Here is a 19,669-nt window from a genome sequence, read left to right as displayed (position 1 = left end):
TTACATAAACCTTATGTGTTTCTTTATTAACATTAAGCACCAAATTGGGGCAACAGATTACTGTTTAGGGAACACATATTCAACATTAATAAGTTGCTTATTAGCATGCAAATAAGTAACATATTGGCTCTTAATTAGTCATTATTAAGTAGTTATTAATGCCTTATTCTGCATGGAATTATTATACAACCAGTAAGACATTAACTAAGAGTTTTCCTTCAATAACCTCAGAATTATTGCTTATTAGTAGTAAGTAAGGAAGGTTTTTATATTTTTTTAATTTTTTAATTTTTTATATTTATATATTAGAGTTATGATCTTAATAAGCTTTACTTCGTATGGACTTTATAAGTCTCTTTAACTTTATATGTAATATTGAATGAACTCATAAGGTTTATGTAAAAGTATACATAAATTTTATGTAAAGTTTATGTAGAAATTTGCATTAACGCTATTTAATTTATCTATATTACTTTTTAATGAAAGAAAAACATTGCATTTAATTTGACCTTTTACATTCAACGTATGTAACAAAATTACATGGAAAATTTACATGTAATTAAATTACATAAAGTCCACATTTTTGGCTTGATTTGAGTGTACATGGCAGGACAGATCAACAATAAAAACAATAAAAACAAAGAACAAGCAAAAACAACTAAAACAAAGCGAGTCTCATGCTGGGTCAAACAAAAAACAGTAAATAAAAGTGGGTTTTAAAATGAATCTCAATTTTAAAATGAATCTTAATTCTAAAAAACCACAAAGAACAAATAAAAACAAAAAATAAAACAGAGCAAAGGCTCATGTTGAGTTAAAAGCCAGTGAATAAAAATTTACTAGATTAAAGTGGCAAATCTACATGAAAAAAAGTCGCAGATTTAAGAGATTTAAAGTGGCGAATCTGCACGAAAACAGTCGCAGATTTACGAGAAAAAAGTGGGAAAAAGCAACTTTTTTTTCCCGGATTCACCACTTTAAATCTCATAAATCTACACCTTTTTTTCTTGTAGATTTGCCACTTTAATCTCGTAAACTTTTTTTCTCAAAATATTATTTTTGTATGTTTTTTTAAACATTCTGGCTGTATGTAATATCCTCCAATATTCTCTAGGGTTGAAATTTGGAATTTGCAAGTATTTCAATGAGTGTCCTATTAAGGGTTAATCCAAACCAACATTTCTTTCCACACTAAAGCTGATGTTAAAATAATTAGATTATTCTGTTTCTTTTTATCTCTCTCTTTCTGTCTCTGTTGTCTGTCTCTGTGCGTGATGCAGGTCAAAGATCAAAGGTCACTATCAAATGCATGCATACGTGTGTGTGTGCTGTCTCTCTATGCATTTATATATTAATCATGCAATATGATTTTGATACAATGATCATGTTTGTGTGTTGATATTGGTTTAGAAACTGCGATTACTTTAAATACATATATTCCATTTGCTTAAACTTAGTAAGATTCTATAATCACAAAGAATATATATTTTATATTTGTCTCCAAATTATATCTCTGTAAGACATAACAAGGCAGAAGGTTTTGTAATAAAACTATGTTAAACTGAGAACTTGGACGTTTCCTGCTCATCATTCCCCATCAAACGATCTGCACAGAGAAATAGGTGAGGATTTTCGGTTGGTGTCAGATAATTCAATTTTAAAGGTTTCCTCAAGCTATTTTTCTAACACTAACCAGGTTGTTTTTGGTCCTAAACCAAACAGTGTAGTTTTTGTGAAATAACCCAACTAATAGGCTTTTTGCCACAAGCCAAGTAGTTTTGGCGCATAATCAAACTGCCAGTCAGTGGCGGTTCTACACAGGGGCCTCCAGGGGCCACTGCCCCTGTAAAGAAGCCCTTGGCCCCTGCTGTGGCCCCTGTGTCAAATTAATAATAAAATGATCAGTTTGTAAAGATGAGAGACAGAACAATTCTTCCCTATTTTTTTGAGAGAGAGAGAGAGAGAGAGAGAGAGATGTGTGTGTGTGTGTGTGTGTGTATATATATATATATATATATATATATATATACAAAGATCATTCTCACTTTATTGCACTTTGAAAATAAAAATTTTGTGCACAAAAATTAGAAATGTCATTGTCGTACAAAAATAGTTGTTATTCTTGGTAAGTCTCATTGTTTCAATCAATGTATTTACATCTTCCAAATGTAATTAAATTCAATTTTTAAATAAGCTAAAATAAAATAAAGGTTTTGAATGCTTAAATATAATCTTTGTCGTTTTTTAATGTGCCCCTCTGATTAAACACTGGCCCCTCCTTGGCCCTCACAGTAAAACTGGTGAAGAACCGCCACTGCTGCCATTGTTTAGAGAGTGTGTCCTGCAGATAAACCAGACACTGCACAGCTGCTTTGTGGGAAGTAAAAGTCATGGCACTTGATATAAAACTACAAAATAATGCACATTTGTAAATGGTATTGAATTATATAAGTGGTTCATAATGGTTTGTTGTAAACTGACGCACTACTATTCTACTGCTCCCTAAACAATTCCAAAACTTTTCATTACTCTTGGCATTTACTGTCACAGTTAAAGGCCAATTTTGAGATTTTTTTCTTTCAGTTGTGGACATTTATGTTTATCATGTTCTTTGATTTTTCAAGTGCATTCAACACCATCCAACCCAACATACTCAAAAACAAGCTCACAGAGATGGAGTGGATCTTTCCTTCATCTCCTGGATCACAGATTACCTGTCAGGAAGACCACAGTATGTCAGGTTGGGGAACTGTGTTTTTGGTCCCTAAACCAAACAGTGTAGTTTTTGTGAAATAACGCAACTAGTACACCCAGAAGTACTTCCTTCTGCAATAAGACTATATAATTCATCTACCTCTGCCAGAACCAAGTACTCAATTACTGAAATGCACTAAATCTACGCCCGACACTTTGCTATGCTATTAATATTATTACTGTTATTATTATATATACTGTTGCTGCCATTACTATTATTACTATATACTGTAATATACTACTATTATTATTATTATTATACCGGCCTTATTTATATATTATTATTATTATTATTACTATTATTATTATATATCATATTATTTTACTTATTACTTTATTTATATTTTTCATTTTATTTTTATATTGTTATCTATTATTACATATTATATTATATATAATATACTGTACTATTATTATTATTATTATATACCGTCTAGTCACTATAGCATTGTTGCATCATATCACCAGTTTAATAATTACCATCATCTGCCAACCATCCTACCAACTGATGTTCTTTTTTTTAACTTCTTAAGTGTCCTTGTTCTTGTTCTATTCTGTGTTTTTTTCTATTGTTGTTTTTATTTATGCTACCTCAGTATTTTATTCTATTGTATTTTATTGTACTTGAATACCGGACTGCTGTGACAACCGAATTTCCCTTCAGGGATGAATAAAGTGATCTATCTATCTATATATCTATCTATCTACAGTTGAAACCAGAAGTTTACATACACTATATAAAAAGACACATATGCTTTTTTTCTCACTGTCTGACATGAAATCAGAGAATCACTTTTCCTGTTTTAGGTCCGTTAGGATTACCAAAATTATTTCTATTTACTAAATGCCAGAATAATGAGAGAAGGATTTTTTTAGACAATTTTTTATTACTTTCTTCAAAGTCAGAAGTTTACATACACTAACATTATTATGCCTTGAAACAATTTGGGAAAGCCCAGTGTGTGTCCAAACTTTTGGCCTGTACTGTATCTATCTATCTATCTATCTATCTATCTATCTATCTATCTATCTATCTATCTATCTTGGACGACACTGCTATTGTGGCGTGTATCAGGAATGGACAGGAATCTGAATATAGGGATCTGATAAAAGCCTTCAGTGACTGGAGAACAAGAACTATCTCCTACTGAACACCTCAAAGACTAAGGAAATGATCATAGATTTCCACAGGTTCAAGCCCCTCCTTCAGCCAGTGAATACCTGTGGGGTGGACATGGAGGCAGTGGCGGTTCTAGACCAATTTTACTGTGGGGGCCAAGGAGGGGCCAGTGTTTAATCAGAGGGGCACATTAAAAAATGGCAAAGATGATATTTAAGCATTCAAAACCTTTATTTTAGCTTATCTAAACATCTCATTTAAGTATATTTGGAAGATACAAATTGATTTAAACAACTTTATTTTGAAAGTGCAGTACAGTCAGAATGATCTTTTTTTTTATATACACACAATATTTTATTGCACAATTAAACTATGATACAATGTAACATTCTGGGTTCCTTTTGTGTACAATGAGATATTGTTTGAACAAAAATTGGTAAGAATTGTTCCATTGTTCATCGTTATAAATGGATCATTTTATTATTAATTTGACACAGGGGCCACAGCAGGGGCCAAAGGCTTCTTCACAGGGGCAGTGGCCCCTGGAGGCCCCTGTGAAGAACCGCCACTGCATGGAGGTGGTGCCAAGTTCTAAGTATCTAGGTGTATAACTGGATGCTGCAGATGTTTTATCAGTCTGTGGTGGTAGTGTGTTGTTTTATGCTGCAGCATCACACACAGAGATGAAGGCGGTTAGACAGACTGGTCTAAAAAAAATATATCTTTAAATACCCGGATCATCCGCTACACAAAAGCTTTATGGACCAAAAAAACAACAATGGACGGCTCCTCTCTCTACCCGCCAGGCTGACTGTATGACCTGTGCTCTGATTGGTCAGCGACTCATTTCTCTCACATCTGGTTGGTTCAAAGCGTGTCACGTGGCTCTACGCCCATTGGTAGTGGTTCCCAGGTATCATGTCAAAATGTCTAAAAGAACTTCAGATCACTTAAGTGTATATACAGTGGAATTATGTGCAATACTACTAGCAATAGAATGGGTGGAGGAGAGGAGGGACAAGAAGATAACAATATGTAGTGACTCAGTGTCAACACTCTTAAGCATTAAAAGCAGGAAAGCAGAGTCACATCAGGAAATATTATATGAAGTATTGCTAAAAACATCCAGACTAATACAGCAGGGGAGGGAAATAACATTCATGTGGGTTCCAGCTCATTTAGGAATTCAAGGAAATGAAAAAGCAGATAAAGCCGCTAAGGAGGCAGTAAAGAAAGAGGAGGTGGAAATGAAAGTAAAATTATCAAAAACAGAGGGGAAAAGTTTAGTACGGAAGGAAATAAACAATCAATGGAACCAATACTGGAAGAACCAGGAGAAAGGGAGACATTTATATAAATTACAAAGTGTAGTAGGAGAGGTGGGATGTTGTGGAGACAACCGAACAGAGCAAGTCATCATGAGCAGAATACGAATAGGACATAGTAAACTGAATAATACACTTAGTATAATAGGAAAACATCCAACGGGGCAGTGTAACTGTGGGGAGATGGAGACAGTGGAACATGTGTTGATAGCATGTGCTGGATATGAAAGAGAGAGGGAAGAGATGAGGATCGGGCTGCGGAGGGAAGGAATGGAGGGAAACAGTTTCAAGAATTTAATAGAATGTGGGAAAACTAAGGAAGGAAGGAGAAACATCATGAGATTCCTTATCTCAACTGGATTAATTAAAGGATTATAATAAAAGGGAAATGAGAAGGAAATAAAATCCAGCAGATGGCGGTAAATGCAACATTAAGGATGCCCACTGCCATTAAACTCCAAAGAAGAAGAAGAAGAAGAAGAAGAAGAAGAAGAAGAAGAAGAAGAAGAAGTACGCCCATTGGTTGAATTTGAGATAAAGCAGAGCACAGCGCGCCACTTTCAACATTTGTGCCTAAGGAAAGTCTTCCTGTGCGGTTTAGATAGTAATATATCTGTTATTTATTCAATAGTTTTTGTTTTCTGTTAACTGTAGCTTCTTTAAATAGAAATGGAGTGTATCGATTTCCCAAGAGTTCTTCCAAACTCACCGAGAAAAGCCAGAGGACAAATTCAGGTTCGTATCTCATTCATTCAACATTTACTGTTAATAATAATAATAATAATAATAATAACGCATTAATCTAGGTAAACAGGACATAGTTAATGTGAGGTGTCTTTTTAATAATAATGCCATGTTTCATTGACTTTCTGCTGAACTTTACTGGCTTCAGTGTGACTAAAATCCCTCCTCTGCTGTTGTCTGCAGGTTATTTTTGGACCGATGTTTTCAGGAAAAAGGTGAGTTTGCATTCAGAAACATAACAACAGCATGTTTATTTACAGGTATAGCTAGCTGTTCTTATTCATATTCACTGTTTGAAACAATATTTTGCGCCCAGACTGTAACATCCCGCCAAATATTCTCCATTGTTTACCAGCTCCAGCTGTCTTCATGTGTTATAAAACCTACAGCTGCTACAGTATGTTATATTATATTATAGCAGCACACTTTTAGCTGCACTTTACACTAATAATATCATATAATAATGGTCCATAATGATGTGAAGTTGCATATTTTTAATTGAAAAACGCAACCTCCCCACCCACCGCCAAATATGTGCAGCAAAGATTTCCATAAAAACTTAAGAAAAAACACTGTAACCATTGCATGTTCATGCAAAAACGTACATATGGGTTTTTTTCACTGATGTTAACTTAATTATTGTCTTAATTATTGTTTCCTTTTTTTGGTCAATTTGTGTCCTTTTTTTTTGGTCAATTTGTGTCTTTTTTGGTCATTTTGTGTCTTTTTTTGGTCATTTTGTGTCTTTAATAATGGTCCATAATGATGTGAAGTTGCATATTTTTAATTGAAAAACGTAACTTCCCCACCCACCGCCAAATATGTGCAGCAAAGATTCCCATAAAAACTTAAGAAAAAACACTGTAACCATTGCATGTTCATGCAAAAATGTACAGATGGGGGTTTTCACTGATTTTAACTTAATTATTGTCTTAATTATTGTTTCCTTTTTTTGGTCAATTTGTGTCCTTTTTTTGGTCAATTTGTGTCCTCTTTTTGGTCAATTTGTTTCCTTTTTTGGTCATTTTGTGTCTTTTTTGGTCATTTTGTGTCTTTTTTGGTCATTTTGTGTCTTTTTTTGGTCATTTTGTGTCTTTAATAATGGTCCATAATGATGTGAAGTTGCATATTTTTAATTGAAAAACGAAACCTCCCCACCACCGCCAAATATGTGCAGCAAAGATTTCTATAAAAACTTTAGAAAAAACACTGTAACCATTGCATGTTCATGCTAAAATGTGCATATGGGGGTTTTCACTGATGTTAACTAAATTATTGCCTTTTTGTTTTGCAGCACTGAACTTATGCGAAGAGTGCGCCGGTTCCAGATAGCCCAGTATAACTGCTTGGTGATCAAATATGCCAAAGACACACGTTATTCTGACACAGGCATGGCCACGCATGATCAGTGAGTCTCTTCATTTAATACTGTTTTTGTATCAGCTCATATAAACATTAATATACTTTTTTTTTTTTAAAGTATATCTTTATTAGTAATTATGTTTCACAACTTATTCACATATACAACATTTTCTCTTTTTTTTTTGTTTAATCTATATTTTTTTTATTTATATCTATCTATTACATATGGAGATGTTGTTAGCATGCTCCCATATGTCCGCCTCCATATCTTCATCTATTGCCACCCCAAGATCCTGAGCCCATTTTTGCATAATTGTATTTTTAGTCTTATTGGACTTATGAAAGGCCTCATAGCATCTTCTTACTATAGCTTTATTGTTATGTATTTTGTATAGTAGTTGTTCAATTGGTGACATTTCCAAAGTAAATTTATGCCGAATTGGATTCTGTATAAAGCTTCTGACTTGCAAGAACCTAAAGAAATGTGTGTGTGACAGCTTATATTTCAATCTTAATTGATCAAATGACATCATTCTGTCTCCTTCAAATAAGTCTTTCAAAGTTGTGATTCCAGCACTTTCCCACAGAGCAAACCCACTATCAGTCATACCTGGGAGAAAATCTGTATTTCTTTGAATTGGAGTAATTGGAGATAAAACATCAATTCTTTTTTCCCATTTCTTAATCATGTCCCAAGCCTTTAGTGTGGATTTCACAATGAAATTACCATCTGCAATCTCTAGTTTATTCCGATTCAGGATAAATGGGAGACTAGCTAATTGCAACGGTTTATTAATATACTTTTTGTATTTGGGGATGTGGCAATACATCAACAGAAAAGACACCTTTAGTCTTTGTAACCTTCTTCATTAGTTCAGTTTTAATTTGTACACCTCCTTATGCAAGTTCTCCTACAAGAACAAATACAACATGCATATTAGAAACATGAAATTATATTTGTTTGCATGTACTGAACTGCAGAGAGTAAAATAGAGGTTATTTAAAAAAAAAAAAAAATGAAAAGTGGGTTTGCTGAAAGGATATCTAAGTACAGCAATAAGCTTATTGTCTAAAAGTGAACATTTTATTTTGAATTGGACAAAGTTAGAATTTGCTTTTGAAAATAGACATACAGATACAGTGAGGAGTGATCTGTCTCACCCTTATCACAAGAGGACCTCTAGTGGTGAGATTCATTGGTAGATGTAGATTTTTGTTTGACTTCTACATACAACAGGAAGTCATCAGCAAAGTATTTATCAGATTAACTTTAACCCATAAGAACCCAGACCCAGTTATCCTTAAAGGAAAGTTATGGGGGATATACCACCATTTCTGATGTGTTTTCAAAAACACTATCCTTAAATATCAAAGATCTGTGATGTGACATAAACATTACATTGGGTGCTTATAGTATTTATGTTTTATAATATTTATGTTAATAATATTTCGTATTTTAAAATTTAAAAAAACTAGACACAAATTTGCCTTTTTTTAGATGACAACATCTATCAAAATTGTGACATTATTATTTCTGTTTAACAACAAATTATTTTTTAGATTTGTCTTTAAGTAGCATAATAATAATAAATCGATGATAAATAAATACAAATAACCATGTGTCTTTTTGTTTATCAAAATTGTGACTTTAATTTGTTCAGGAAATATGGTCAAAACAAGTTAAATGCAATACTGGACACCGTATTAACGGATTAGAATTGTTAAATGGGTTTAAACTTAGCTAGTAACAATAAATAGAAGATTTAACGTGTTTGTTACACGGGTGTCACCATAGGTTCTTATGGGTTAAACATCTTTGGCTGTACACATTTCCCCTTTGATTGAAATTAAGTTTTTCCTTTTTATCTTGTCCAATCTTTTAGAAACACAATGTCTGCTGTACCAGCCAGCTGTCTGGGAGATATCCGGCCTCTGGCATTACAAGCCTGCGTCATAGGAATCGATGAGGGACAGTTTGTAAGTATATATACACACTACTGGTCAAAAGTTTTAGAACACACCAACTTTTCCAGAATTTAATTGAAAATGATGCAGTTTAATGTCTCAGTGTACTCTGAAATTAATGCACATTTGCAACATTTAAAATTCTTTATTGAGCATGATAGTGTTTTGAAAGTAAAAAAAAGATTCAAAATCACATTTTATGTTGGACTAAAGGACTAATAAAAGACACAAAATGACCAAAAAAAGACACAAATGACCAAAAAAAGATACTAAAAGTCACAAAATGACCAAAAAAGACACAAAATGACCCAAAAAAGACACAAAATGACCAAAAAAAAGACACAAATTGACCAAAAAAGGAAACAAATTGACCAAAAAAGACACAAATTGACAAAAAAAAGACACAAATGACCAAAAAAAGGACACAAAATGACCAAAAAAAGACACAAAATGACAAAAAAAAGATACTAAAAGTCACAAAATGACCAAAAAAGACACAAAATGACTTACAAAGACATGAAAAGAATTAAAAATTGGACAAAATAGCCCAAGACTCCATAGAGTTAAGTTGTTAACCCATTTCTTGTTCCCTGAAAAAGGCCTACTTGTATAATTCTGAAATGTACATTATTTTCCAGTTTTGGTTAAGCTTACCTTTTTTTATTTACCTCTGGCAGTTCACCACTTACCTTTGGACCCTTTCAAGCTGTTCATTTGACTTGAACTGCTTGAATTTCAATAAAAAAATGGAAAAATTGGGGTGTTCTAAAACTTGTGACTTACTTTCCTACTCTTTGTCTAGTGACTAAACCCCACAGAGACCAGGACGTCTCACACAGGACAGATTGTATCTCTGTCACAATAACACATTTTTTAGTAAGATATATTTCCCAGAAACTATCACGATAAACAATAGTATCATTGTATCAATGTCGTTTTAGTTTTATAACGATATTAGAGCATAATAAGTAATTCCTTTTCCACAGCAATTAATTTGTAAATCTTGAGAATATTCAACATTGGAAATGGAAATGTGGAAAAGAAATATTAAAGTATCCTGGATAAATAAAACTTGCATAAATAAACTACAACCAAAACAAATAAAATAGACTTTCAGGCTCTGTGAACAAAACATTGCAATGATGTTATCATGATGTATTATATTATTTTATTATTAAAATAACATATAAACAGCTGGAATGGCTGCTTGGGAAATATAGTTGGGTTTTTTTTTTTTCAGCAATTCGTCCTGCCTGTCAAACATTAGCAGCATTACTTTAAACCAGTTGTTCTCAACCTTGGGGTCGGGACCCCAATTGGGGTCTTGAGATGATTTCTGGGGGTCGCCAAATCATTTTGGAAGTCAGCTCTGTCTCCACTGTGTTAAAGTGTTCATGTGTTTTAGCCTTTTTGGTCACTTAATGTCTTTTTTTTTGTCATTTTGTGTCTTTTTTTTGATCATTTTGTGTCTTTTTTGGTCAATTTGTTTCCTTTTTTTGGTCAATTTGTCTCTTTTTTTGGTCATTTTGTGTCTTTCGGTCATTTTGTGTCTTTTTTTGGTCAATTTGTGTCCTTTTTCGGTCATTTTGTTTCTTTTTTGGGTGATCTGAACTGTGCGTGTGAGATTCTACTGCTTTAAACCACACAAAAAGTCACAAATGTAAACGACAATATGTCGAGTCCAGAAAAAAACTATTGTGTCCATTTTTATATAGCGAACGATAAGTCGATATAGTAATTACTGTTTGACTAATTTTACACTTGTTCTGTGTCGTAGTTTCCAGACACAGTGGAGTTTTGTGAAGAGATGGCCAATCTAGGGAAGACAATCATCGTAGCTGCTTTGGATGGAACCTTCCAGAGAAAGGTGAGTTTCTGTTTGTGTCTGTGTGCAGGCTGCAGGCAGACAGAGCACCACTGTGTTTCAGACACAAAAATGTCCGAGACAAGAAACACATTTTTAAGGAAGGAATGAGCAATCTGCATGAGCAGCACGACCACAATGGTCATTCTTCCTCTCTATTGTGAGGCTACTCTGTCCATTTAATGTCACTAATGTAATTACTGACTGCTTTTCTGCTTTTCCTCTTCATTCTTGCAGCCGTTTGGAAACATCCTGAACCTCATCCCTCTAGCGGAGAGCGTGGTGAAGCTCCACGCCGTCTGCATGCAGTGTTACAAAGAAGCTGCTTACACCAAGAGGATAGGAGCCGAGAAGGAGGTGAGGAGGCAAAAACCTCACAAAGGTTCTCAATAATGGGGTTTCCACAGGTGCTGTAATTGTTTAAAAAGCACTTGAATGTGACATTTTTAAGGTTTAAAAGTAGCTTGGATGGACTTGGTCTACCAACAACCTGATGACACATAAATAAAAGAATATTAATACATTAAAAAAAAAATTATAGCGCTTTTAAAGGTACTCAAAGTCGCTTTACATGACAGGAAATTAGACACACAAACACAAAATACAGAAGAAAACAACTAAACAGAGATGAGTTCAGGTATTGTAAGCTATTTTGAAAAGGTGGGTTTTGAGTTGGTTTTTGTATAATAATAATAATAATAATAATAATTTTGTATAATTTGTATATTGTATTATAAATAAAGCCTGAAATTATGTTTATTCCTTTGTCACCCTTCTGTAGAATACCATCACGAAACATGAGTTTGGCTGTTTTATAGCACAATAACATCTAATTTAATGTGTTGGAGGAGTGAAATAATCCTATTACAGCTGCATCTCAATACATTAGAATATGATGGAAAAGTCAATTTCCAGTAGTTCAAGTCAAACAGCCCCAACCAAGTATTGAGTCATATATTACATTACATACTATTTTAAATTTGTCTTTTGTAATATTACTTTTTTTTTGAGACACTGAATTTTAGGTCTTCATAAAATGTAAGCCATTATCATTATAATTAGAATAAAGTAAATTAATTAGGACATGAAATGTTTCATTCTATGTGTAATCGATCTATATTATGTGTATTTCCACATTCTGAATTGAATTACTGACATAAATAAACTTTTCTATATTGCACCTGTATATGAACTTAATGTAATGGTGTAATTCACCACAGCTGTATGGTGCTGAGATATCTCAACTGCACTTTTAAAGATGCAGAAAAGTGCTTGAATTTGGCATACAGTGTTTCAGAATACTTTTCTGAGTCTTAGATAAAGAACTTTTATGATTTGTCAAGGTAGTTCAACCAAAATCTGGGTGCTTTCACACCGCTAGTTCGATTATTTGGTCGGCACCAGGCAGTAAAATTGTTACATTGTAGCATACAGACTGTGTGTGGTCCGCGTTCACACATGCAAACGAACCACATTGGGCTGAATGACGTTTCGTCATCTTCCGGTGGAAATTAGCGGCAATTTCAACTTTCACAATGGAACGACACGTTTCGCTGGTCCTTGCTTTTTATGTCGTCAACATTACCCATTTCTGAATAGGCTATGGCTTGTTTGGAAGATTTAATTAAATTCTACTTTAAGTTGGTTTGAGACATGGTGAGATTCTGCACTTATAGAACACAGTGGGTGATACTGTTATCAGTATGTTACTCTGAGAAGGATTTTGAAATGTATGAGATTGTACCGAATGAAACATGTATATTACAGATTAAATTAATTTCATACCTCGACATTCTTTCAGCAGCGGCACAACACATGGCTAATTTGAATATTCAAATTTGCCATTTGTTGGTAGGTCACACACGATTTGCACTGCTGCTGAATGAATGTAGGGAAATATACACGCAGCACGCAAATTAAGCACTGATGCATTTCGAATAGTTGGTTTAGACCTGAGTTGGTCCAGGTTTGCGTTCTCACCAGAGGGACCCCACCAGAGGTTGGCATTTGGTGCGGAATCAAGCGGACCGAGAGAGACCACCTCTTATTGGAGGTCTCGGTCCGCTTGATTTCGTGCGCACCCGAGTGCGATTGATGCTTTCACACCGATGAAAATGAAGCGAACTAAGAGCTTTTGGTTCGAAAGGACTGTTTAGTGTGCACCAACTGCTGTTGGTGTGAAAGCATCCTGAGAGTGCTTTCACACCAACAGCAGAGTTGAAATCAAGCGGTCCGAGACCTCCAATAATATATATATATATATATATATATATAGAATATTCAAATTAGCCATGTGTTGCGCAGCTGCTGAAAGAATGTTGGGGAAACACTGGTATGAAATGAATTTAATCTGTAATAGACATGTTTCATTCGATCCAACCCCATACATTTCAAAATACTTCTCAGAGTACGCATACTGATAACAATATCATCCAAATCAGCAGGACAGCATTAGTGAAAATAGCGCGTCTCCTCTGCCTGAAATGACGTGATATGCGCCTTCGCCGGATCCATTATTTCCGATGATTGTTCTCCAGCTGCAGCCGCGACTCATTCCAGAACTGGATATTTTGCCAGAAATGGGTAATGTTGACGATATAAAAAGCAAGGACCAGCGCACGAAACAGTGTGTGTGAACGTTTCGCTCCATTGTGAAAAGATGACGTTTCGCTCCACCGGAAGATGACGAAACATCATTCAGACCAATGTGGTTCGTTTGCATGTGTGAACGCGGACCACAAGTAGTCTGTATGCTACAATGTAACAATTTTACTGCCTGGTGCGGATCAAATAATCGAACGAGCGGTGTGAAAGCACCCTTAAATACTAAAAATCCAAATGCATGAACATTTTTGACATGACAATGTTTTAAAGAGATGCCTGACTCAATTACTGAGGTGTCCAACCCAGAAGTGGGTAGATTTGGTGAAAGTCCTTTTTTTTTTTCCTTCAAATTCATATATAACCCATGAGTAATCTTTTTCTCTCTCTGTGCTGCAGGTGGAAGTGATCGGTGGAGCTGATAAGTACCAGGCGGTGTGTAGGAAGTGTTACGGAGGCTTGGTGGTGGTGGACAAAGAGAACAGCGCCCCCTTCAGGAACGAGACTCCACAACAAGTTCTCACAGGGAAACTGGTGGACTCACAAGTTCCCAGGAAGCTTTTCTCCTCTCTCCATCTCTGAACACTAAAATAAGACTTGATGCAGAAGTGTTTGAAGCCGGGAATCAAATATTTTGCGTGTGTGAGAAAGCGCAGACAATGGAGTATTTTATTGGACAATAACTTTGATTGATTTGATTTGATTGGGATCTTCCTGGTTTTTAGGTGCTAAATAATTGAATTTCATCAGCCAATTAATTTTCATGTCTTGTATTTTATGTAGGCTTTAGGTTTTTTTTAATGGGAAATCACAATGCACTTGAAACGGAGTACACAAACTAATAACTCACTGTTGTAGGTTTGGGTTTTTAATTTTAAAGTATTTTTAACAAAGTATTGTACATGTGTAAATGCAGTATTTCAATATTCATAAAGAAGATGCTCTTTATGGAAGTTTTGACTCATGTTTTACCATGTAAGGCAGGTTAGGAGTACTATTAAAGGAATACTCACTTACATCCTTAAATTAAAGGAACCCAGACCCAGTTATCCTTAAATGATGTGTTCTATAAGTGGACCACATAGAACACATTTCTCCATGTTTAAAAAAAACAACCTCTAAATGTCAAAGATCTGTGATGTGACATATACGCTACATTGGGCGTTTATGGTATTTATGCTTAGGATATTTATTATTTTAAAATAGAGGAAAAACTAAACACATTTTCTGCTTAAAGAGAGAAAAATTTGACTTTTCCTTTTGCATCTCCATAACATGTATCAAAATTGTGACTTTAATTTGTTCAGGAAATATGGTCAGAACAAGTTAAATGCAACAAAGGACACCCTATTAACGGATTAGAATTGTTAAATGGGTTTAAACTTAGCCTCGTAACAAAAAATAAGCTTTTGAAATGTTTCAAATTTCTGTTTCCAGTCACAGCCACATTTTGTCCACCACACCAGGGTGTTGATTATACGTCTCTTAGGGATTTATTGAGTTAATGTGAAGCATAAAGCTGAATATATATGGGAGATTCTAGAAGATTTAAAGTGTTTGTTACACAGGTGTCACCCTGGGTTCTTATGGGTTAAATTAAAGTATCAGTTACTCGCCCTGATACTTTAAACTGGTTCTCTCACATATCTGAACGAAGAAACTAAAAACGGTAAATCCTTGATGAGTTGCAGTAAATGGGGACTGCATTTAACCTCAAAGTTGTATCAACACATCTGTTTAGAAACTTGTATAACCTGTACTGTTTGAGTTGTGAAAAGGTTTATAAAATATTTTGATATTGATATTTTGGTTTTTACTGTTCAACAGCCTACGTTTACTAAAATCTGTCAGATTTTCTCAGCCTTTGGATTCTCAATTATCTTCAAAAACTCAAGATAAAGTGATTAATTCAGATACAAATGTTAATTTCCATGATGAAGTATTCTTTTACATAAAATTAAAATCAAACTATATTTTCATAACAGTTTTATTAGAGATTAGAGATTCTCCCCATTTAAAAAAAAATCCACTACATGTTTTTAACTCCTCCACTAACTAGCATGCGAGGGCATTTGGTAACGTATCACACAAAGACCAAAATAACCTGTTTAAGTCCTGGCAGGCTCCCAGGCTGCAGAGAGCTGGCAGCTTGGAGTGGAAAAAGTATTTCCTCCATCCTATTACTATATAAAAACCTGCTACTACAGAACAAGAACACAACAATCTCTTGTGAATTAATTTATTGTATAAACAAAAAAGTCTCCAGTAAATCACTATTGTGCTTCTGACACCATGAGACAAAAGATGAAAGGCAGAAGGCCACATGGTAACCATGGTAACTTCACAACTGTCAAAAAAAATACTTGGAAACAGAAAAACAAATCAAACCACCCAAAGCGACCAGGATTTTTACAAAGCAACTGTAGGCATCGCAAACCCTACTCGTCTCTAAAACTTGGACTTTGATTTTTTGATTTTTAACAAATTGATCTAATGAAAATGCCAATTAACATAAAAGAAAAATCACTGTGTGCAACTAGATAGATTGAAATAGCTTTGATTTTTAGCCACGTGTTACGGAAACAATACTATCATGGGACAAAGTAAATCTAGAGGCACCATTTAGAGATTCACTGTTTTAAATGGATAATTACAGGCTGCACATATAAAGGCATACAGTAAGTCAAATGTTCACTCAGGCACAGCGACGAGGCCAGCTGTGATGCACAGCTGTTTCACCTAAATATAACTTCCACATTTCATGTTGGCACACTTTACTTTCACTCACTTTACTTCCTCAAAAAATCTAATTTCTGTCCTTAAAGCATAAATGACAAATTAACTACATTTTTGATTTGGATTCAGCAAGTTACGCATTCATTTTCTACATTAAAAATAAAAAATGTATTCAATGTGGTGCCGCAACGGTCTCAGACTTAATTAATATAACCAGTTATAATCAATTTCTGGTCTGTCATTATTTCATGACCCTGCAACAATTGCCAAAATCTGATCTCAGGCCAACTTTTGGATGTCTCTTAACCCATTGAAGCCTAAAACTTCCTGTAAAACCTCTGGGCGATTTTAAAATAAGCCCCTAAAACCTGAAGTTTTTCTGGAAATTCAACAGAAGTGTCAACTCTTCTACTAAATAATAGATTTTTCAGCCTCTGTAGCAGATAGAAATGAAATTCAAAAAGTATTTGAGAGCTTATACAAATACTACAAAACGACGTATCCGCTGTCCAGGCTTCAATGGGTTAATAGATTTGGATTCAGCAAGTTACGCATTTGTTTTCTACATTAAAAATAAAAAATGTATTCAATGTGGTACTGCAATGGTCTCATGCTTAATTAACCCATTGAGGCCTGAAAAACCGCTGGGCGATTTTAAAATAAGCCTCTAATTTTCTGGAAATTCTGGAAAAAAAAGTGTCAACTCTTCTACTAAATAATAGATTTTTCAGCCTCTGTAGCAGATAGAAATGAAATTCAAAAAGGTATTTGAGAGCTTATACAAATACTACAAAACGACGTATCCACTTTCCAGGCTTCAATGGGTTAATATAACCACTTATAATCAATTTCTGGTCTGTCATTATTTTAATACCCCTGCAACAATTGCCAAAATCTGATCTCAGGCCAACTTTTGAGTGTCTCTTAACCCATTGAAGCCTAAAACGCCTGTAAAAAAACAGCCTGTAAAACCTCTGGGCGATTTTAAAATCAGCCCCTTAAACCTGAAGTTTTTCTGGAAATTCAACAGAAGTGTCAATGCTTCTACTAAATAATAGATTTTTTTTTTAGAAATGAAATTCAAAAAGCATTTGAGAGCTTATACAATATAATTTAAGAGCTGATATCTAGACATTTAACATGGTTTTCTTGATAATAACCAAAATCATCATAAAGAAAATCATAGAAAAAGGGTAGAACGTAACTGTATATACTCTGAATTCTGAATTGACACCAACAAGGACTTTTCAGTCCCAGTCTTCAATGGGTTAAGCAAAAACAGCCAGAATGGATCCAGAAAACGCAGCTGAGGTGTTAAACTGACATTAATAACATTAGAGCCAGTAAAGTAAACCAGTCGTCTCTCTAAAGACAGCTGTTTGATTCTCAGCAGTGCAGGCGGAGGTGTTAATCTGTCACTGGTAGTAAAGACATACCCGCTGCCTCAGTTTAGATAAAGAAGCCTGTAAACAGGAGATAAACATCAGTGTTCAGAAAACTAAACGCCACAACGACCTTGGAGGAAGTGTTGCTGTGTCCGCAGGCTGCTCAGGGAGCGTTATTACGGGCAGTTAATAAGTTACTCTTCAGTATGAGGACTTGGTGGATAAACCTGTTCAATAAGTGCATAGTTATCTGCATACGCCTCCCTTAACGTTGCTGCAAGTTTAAAGGGCAATACTGGAACAGATTGGCATTTTATTGGCACTTTTACCAACAAATTTGTTGCCATTTTCTTTCTTTTTTTACGTCAGCATCAACACATTTTGATTAGAGTTGTCTTAAAGACACAGGAGACATTTTACTGGAGCACAAAGATTGGAAAACTTTCTTTTCAGGTGTTTTTTTTACAGTTATATGGCTTAGAAACTTAACTGCATTATCTCTACAGAACCCACATGTTTTACAAAAAGAACCCCAAAGTAAAAATCACATTTGGCATTTGGCTTTATAGTGGTCTTTTCCCACTGTGCTCTACTCCCACAAAATCATTTGTTAATTTAATACACCCTAAACATCCATTTAACCAAATTAGAAAAGAAAAGCAGGTACATACAACCATTAAAATGGCAGCTTTGCAGAGTGAAATCTATGTACAGATGCACAGTCTCAGGCTCCAACAGAGAATAAAGAGGAACACATTATAGTCTAGACGGAAAAGTGAGGAGCATTTATAGGTACAAGTCGGGAACCGGCCTACTTTACTTATTTCAAGGGTGCTGAATCCAAAAAAAATGGTTCCCAAGCGAAATTTTGAGTTTTTGACCTTCTCATTTGCATATCAAAATGGCGGCCGTTGGTCGTTGGACCATTTCCCCCAAGTTTTTTTGTAAGTAGGCAATCAAAGATGAGGAAATTAAGTTTCTGGATCTATAGTCTAGGGTCAGAGCAAGGATATAGTGGAGGCTCAGTGTCTTTTATGGATATATATATATATATATATATATATATATATATATATATATATGCAAAACTTTGCCAACTTTTAAGGTGAAATTAAGCATTATTTGTGTCATTTTTTTAAGGCAGACATAAATAAATGTTCCAGTTGGTATTTTGCATATATATATATATATATATACACATAAAAAAAGACACTGAGCCTCCACTATATCCTTGCTCTGACTCTAGACTATAGATCCAGAAACTTAATTTCCTCATCTTTGATTGCCTACTTACAAAAAAACTAAGGGAAAATGTTCCAAGGACTGAGCAAGATGGGCAATTTGGTGGCCATTTGATACAAATTAGAAGGTGAAAAACTCAAAATTTCGCTTGGGAACCATTTTTTTTGGACTCAGCACCCTTGAGATATGTAAGGTAGGCCGGTTCCTGACTTGTACCCATAAATGCTCCTCACTTCTTATAGAAGGCCTTTATTCTGAAATCCGTCTAGACTATTAAAGGGACAGTTCGTCTGAAAGTCAAAAATCTTTCCTCTCACCCAAAGTGCTGTTTATCAAGCTAGATTATTTTGGTGCTCAGCTGGCGGGTGCAGTTGGGTATAAAGAAAATAGCTCCTGTATAAAACTGCTCACAACAAGATGAGGATTATCTTGGGTAACTGGGTCATGATTCCTGGAAAGAGACTTTGCTGTGGAGTTTTTCAAAAAGATTATAGTGGAGTGAAGGCGGACATCTCTACAGCCACACCAAAACAATCTAGACTGATAAATAGCACCACATTTTTGGTTATGA

General features: G+C 34.7%; 1 protein-coding gene across 1 annotated transcript; it reads left to right on the top strand.

Moving 5' to 3' along the window:
• Positions 1 to 5,741: 5,741 nt before the first annotated feature.
• On the top strand, positions 5,742 to 15,537 carry tk1 (thymidine kinase 1, soluble). The gene is made up of 7 exons (XM_059326456.1): positions 5,742 to 5,934; positions 6,127 to 6,158; positions 7,238 to 7,351; positions 9,189 to 9,282; positions 11,048 to 11,137; positions 11,372 to 11,491; positions 14,135 to 15,537. The coding sequence occupies exons 1-7, from the start codon at positions 5,869 to 5,871 to the stop codon at positions 14,315 to 14,317; spliced, it is 699 nt and encodes a 232-aa protein (XP_059182439.1). The 5' UTR covers positions 5,742 to 5,868; the 3' UTR covers positions 14,318 to 15,537.
• Positions 15,538 to 19,669: the final 4,132 nt, after the last annotated feature.

This window comes from Centropristis striata, chromosome 1 (assembly GCF_030273125.1).
Source record: "Centropristis striata isolate RG_2023a ecotype Rhode Island chromosome 1, C.striata_1.0, whole genome shotgun sequence".
NCBI classification, from domain to species: Eukaryota; Metazoa; Chordata; class Actinopteri; order Perciformes; family Serranidae; genus Centropristis; species Centropristis striata.
This window is presented reverse-complemented; position numbering and strand designations above follow the sequence as displayed.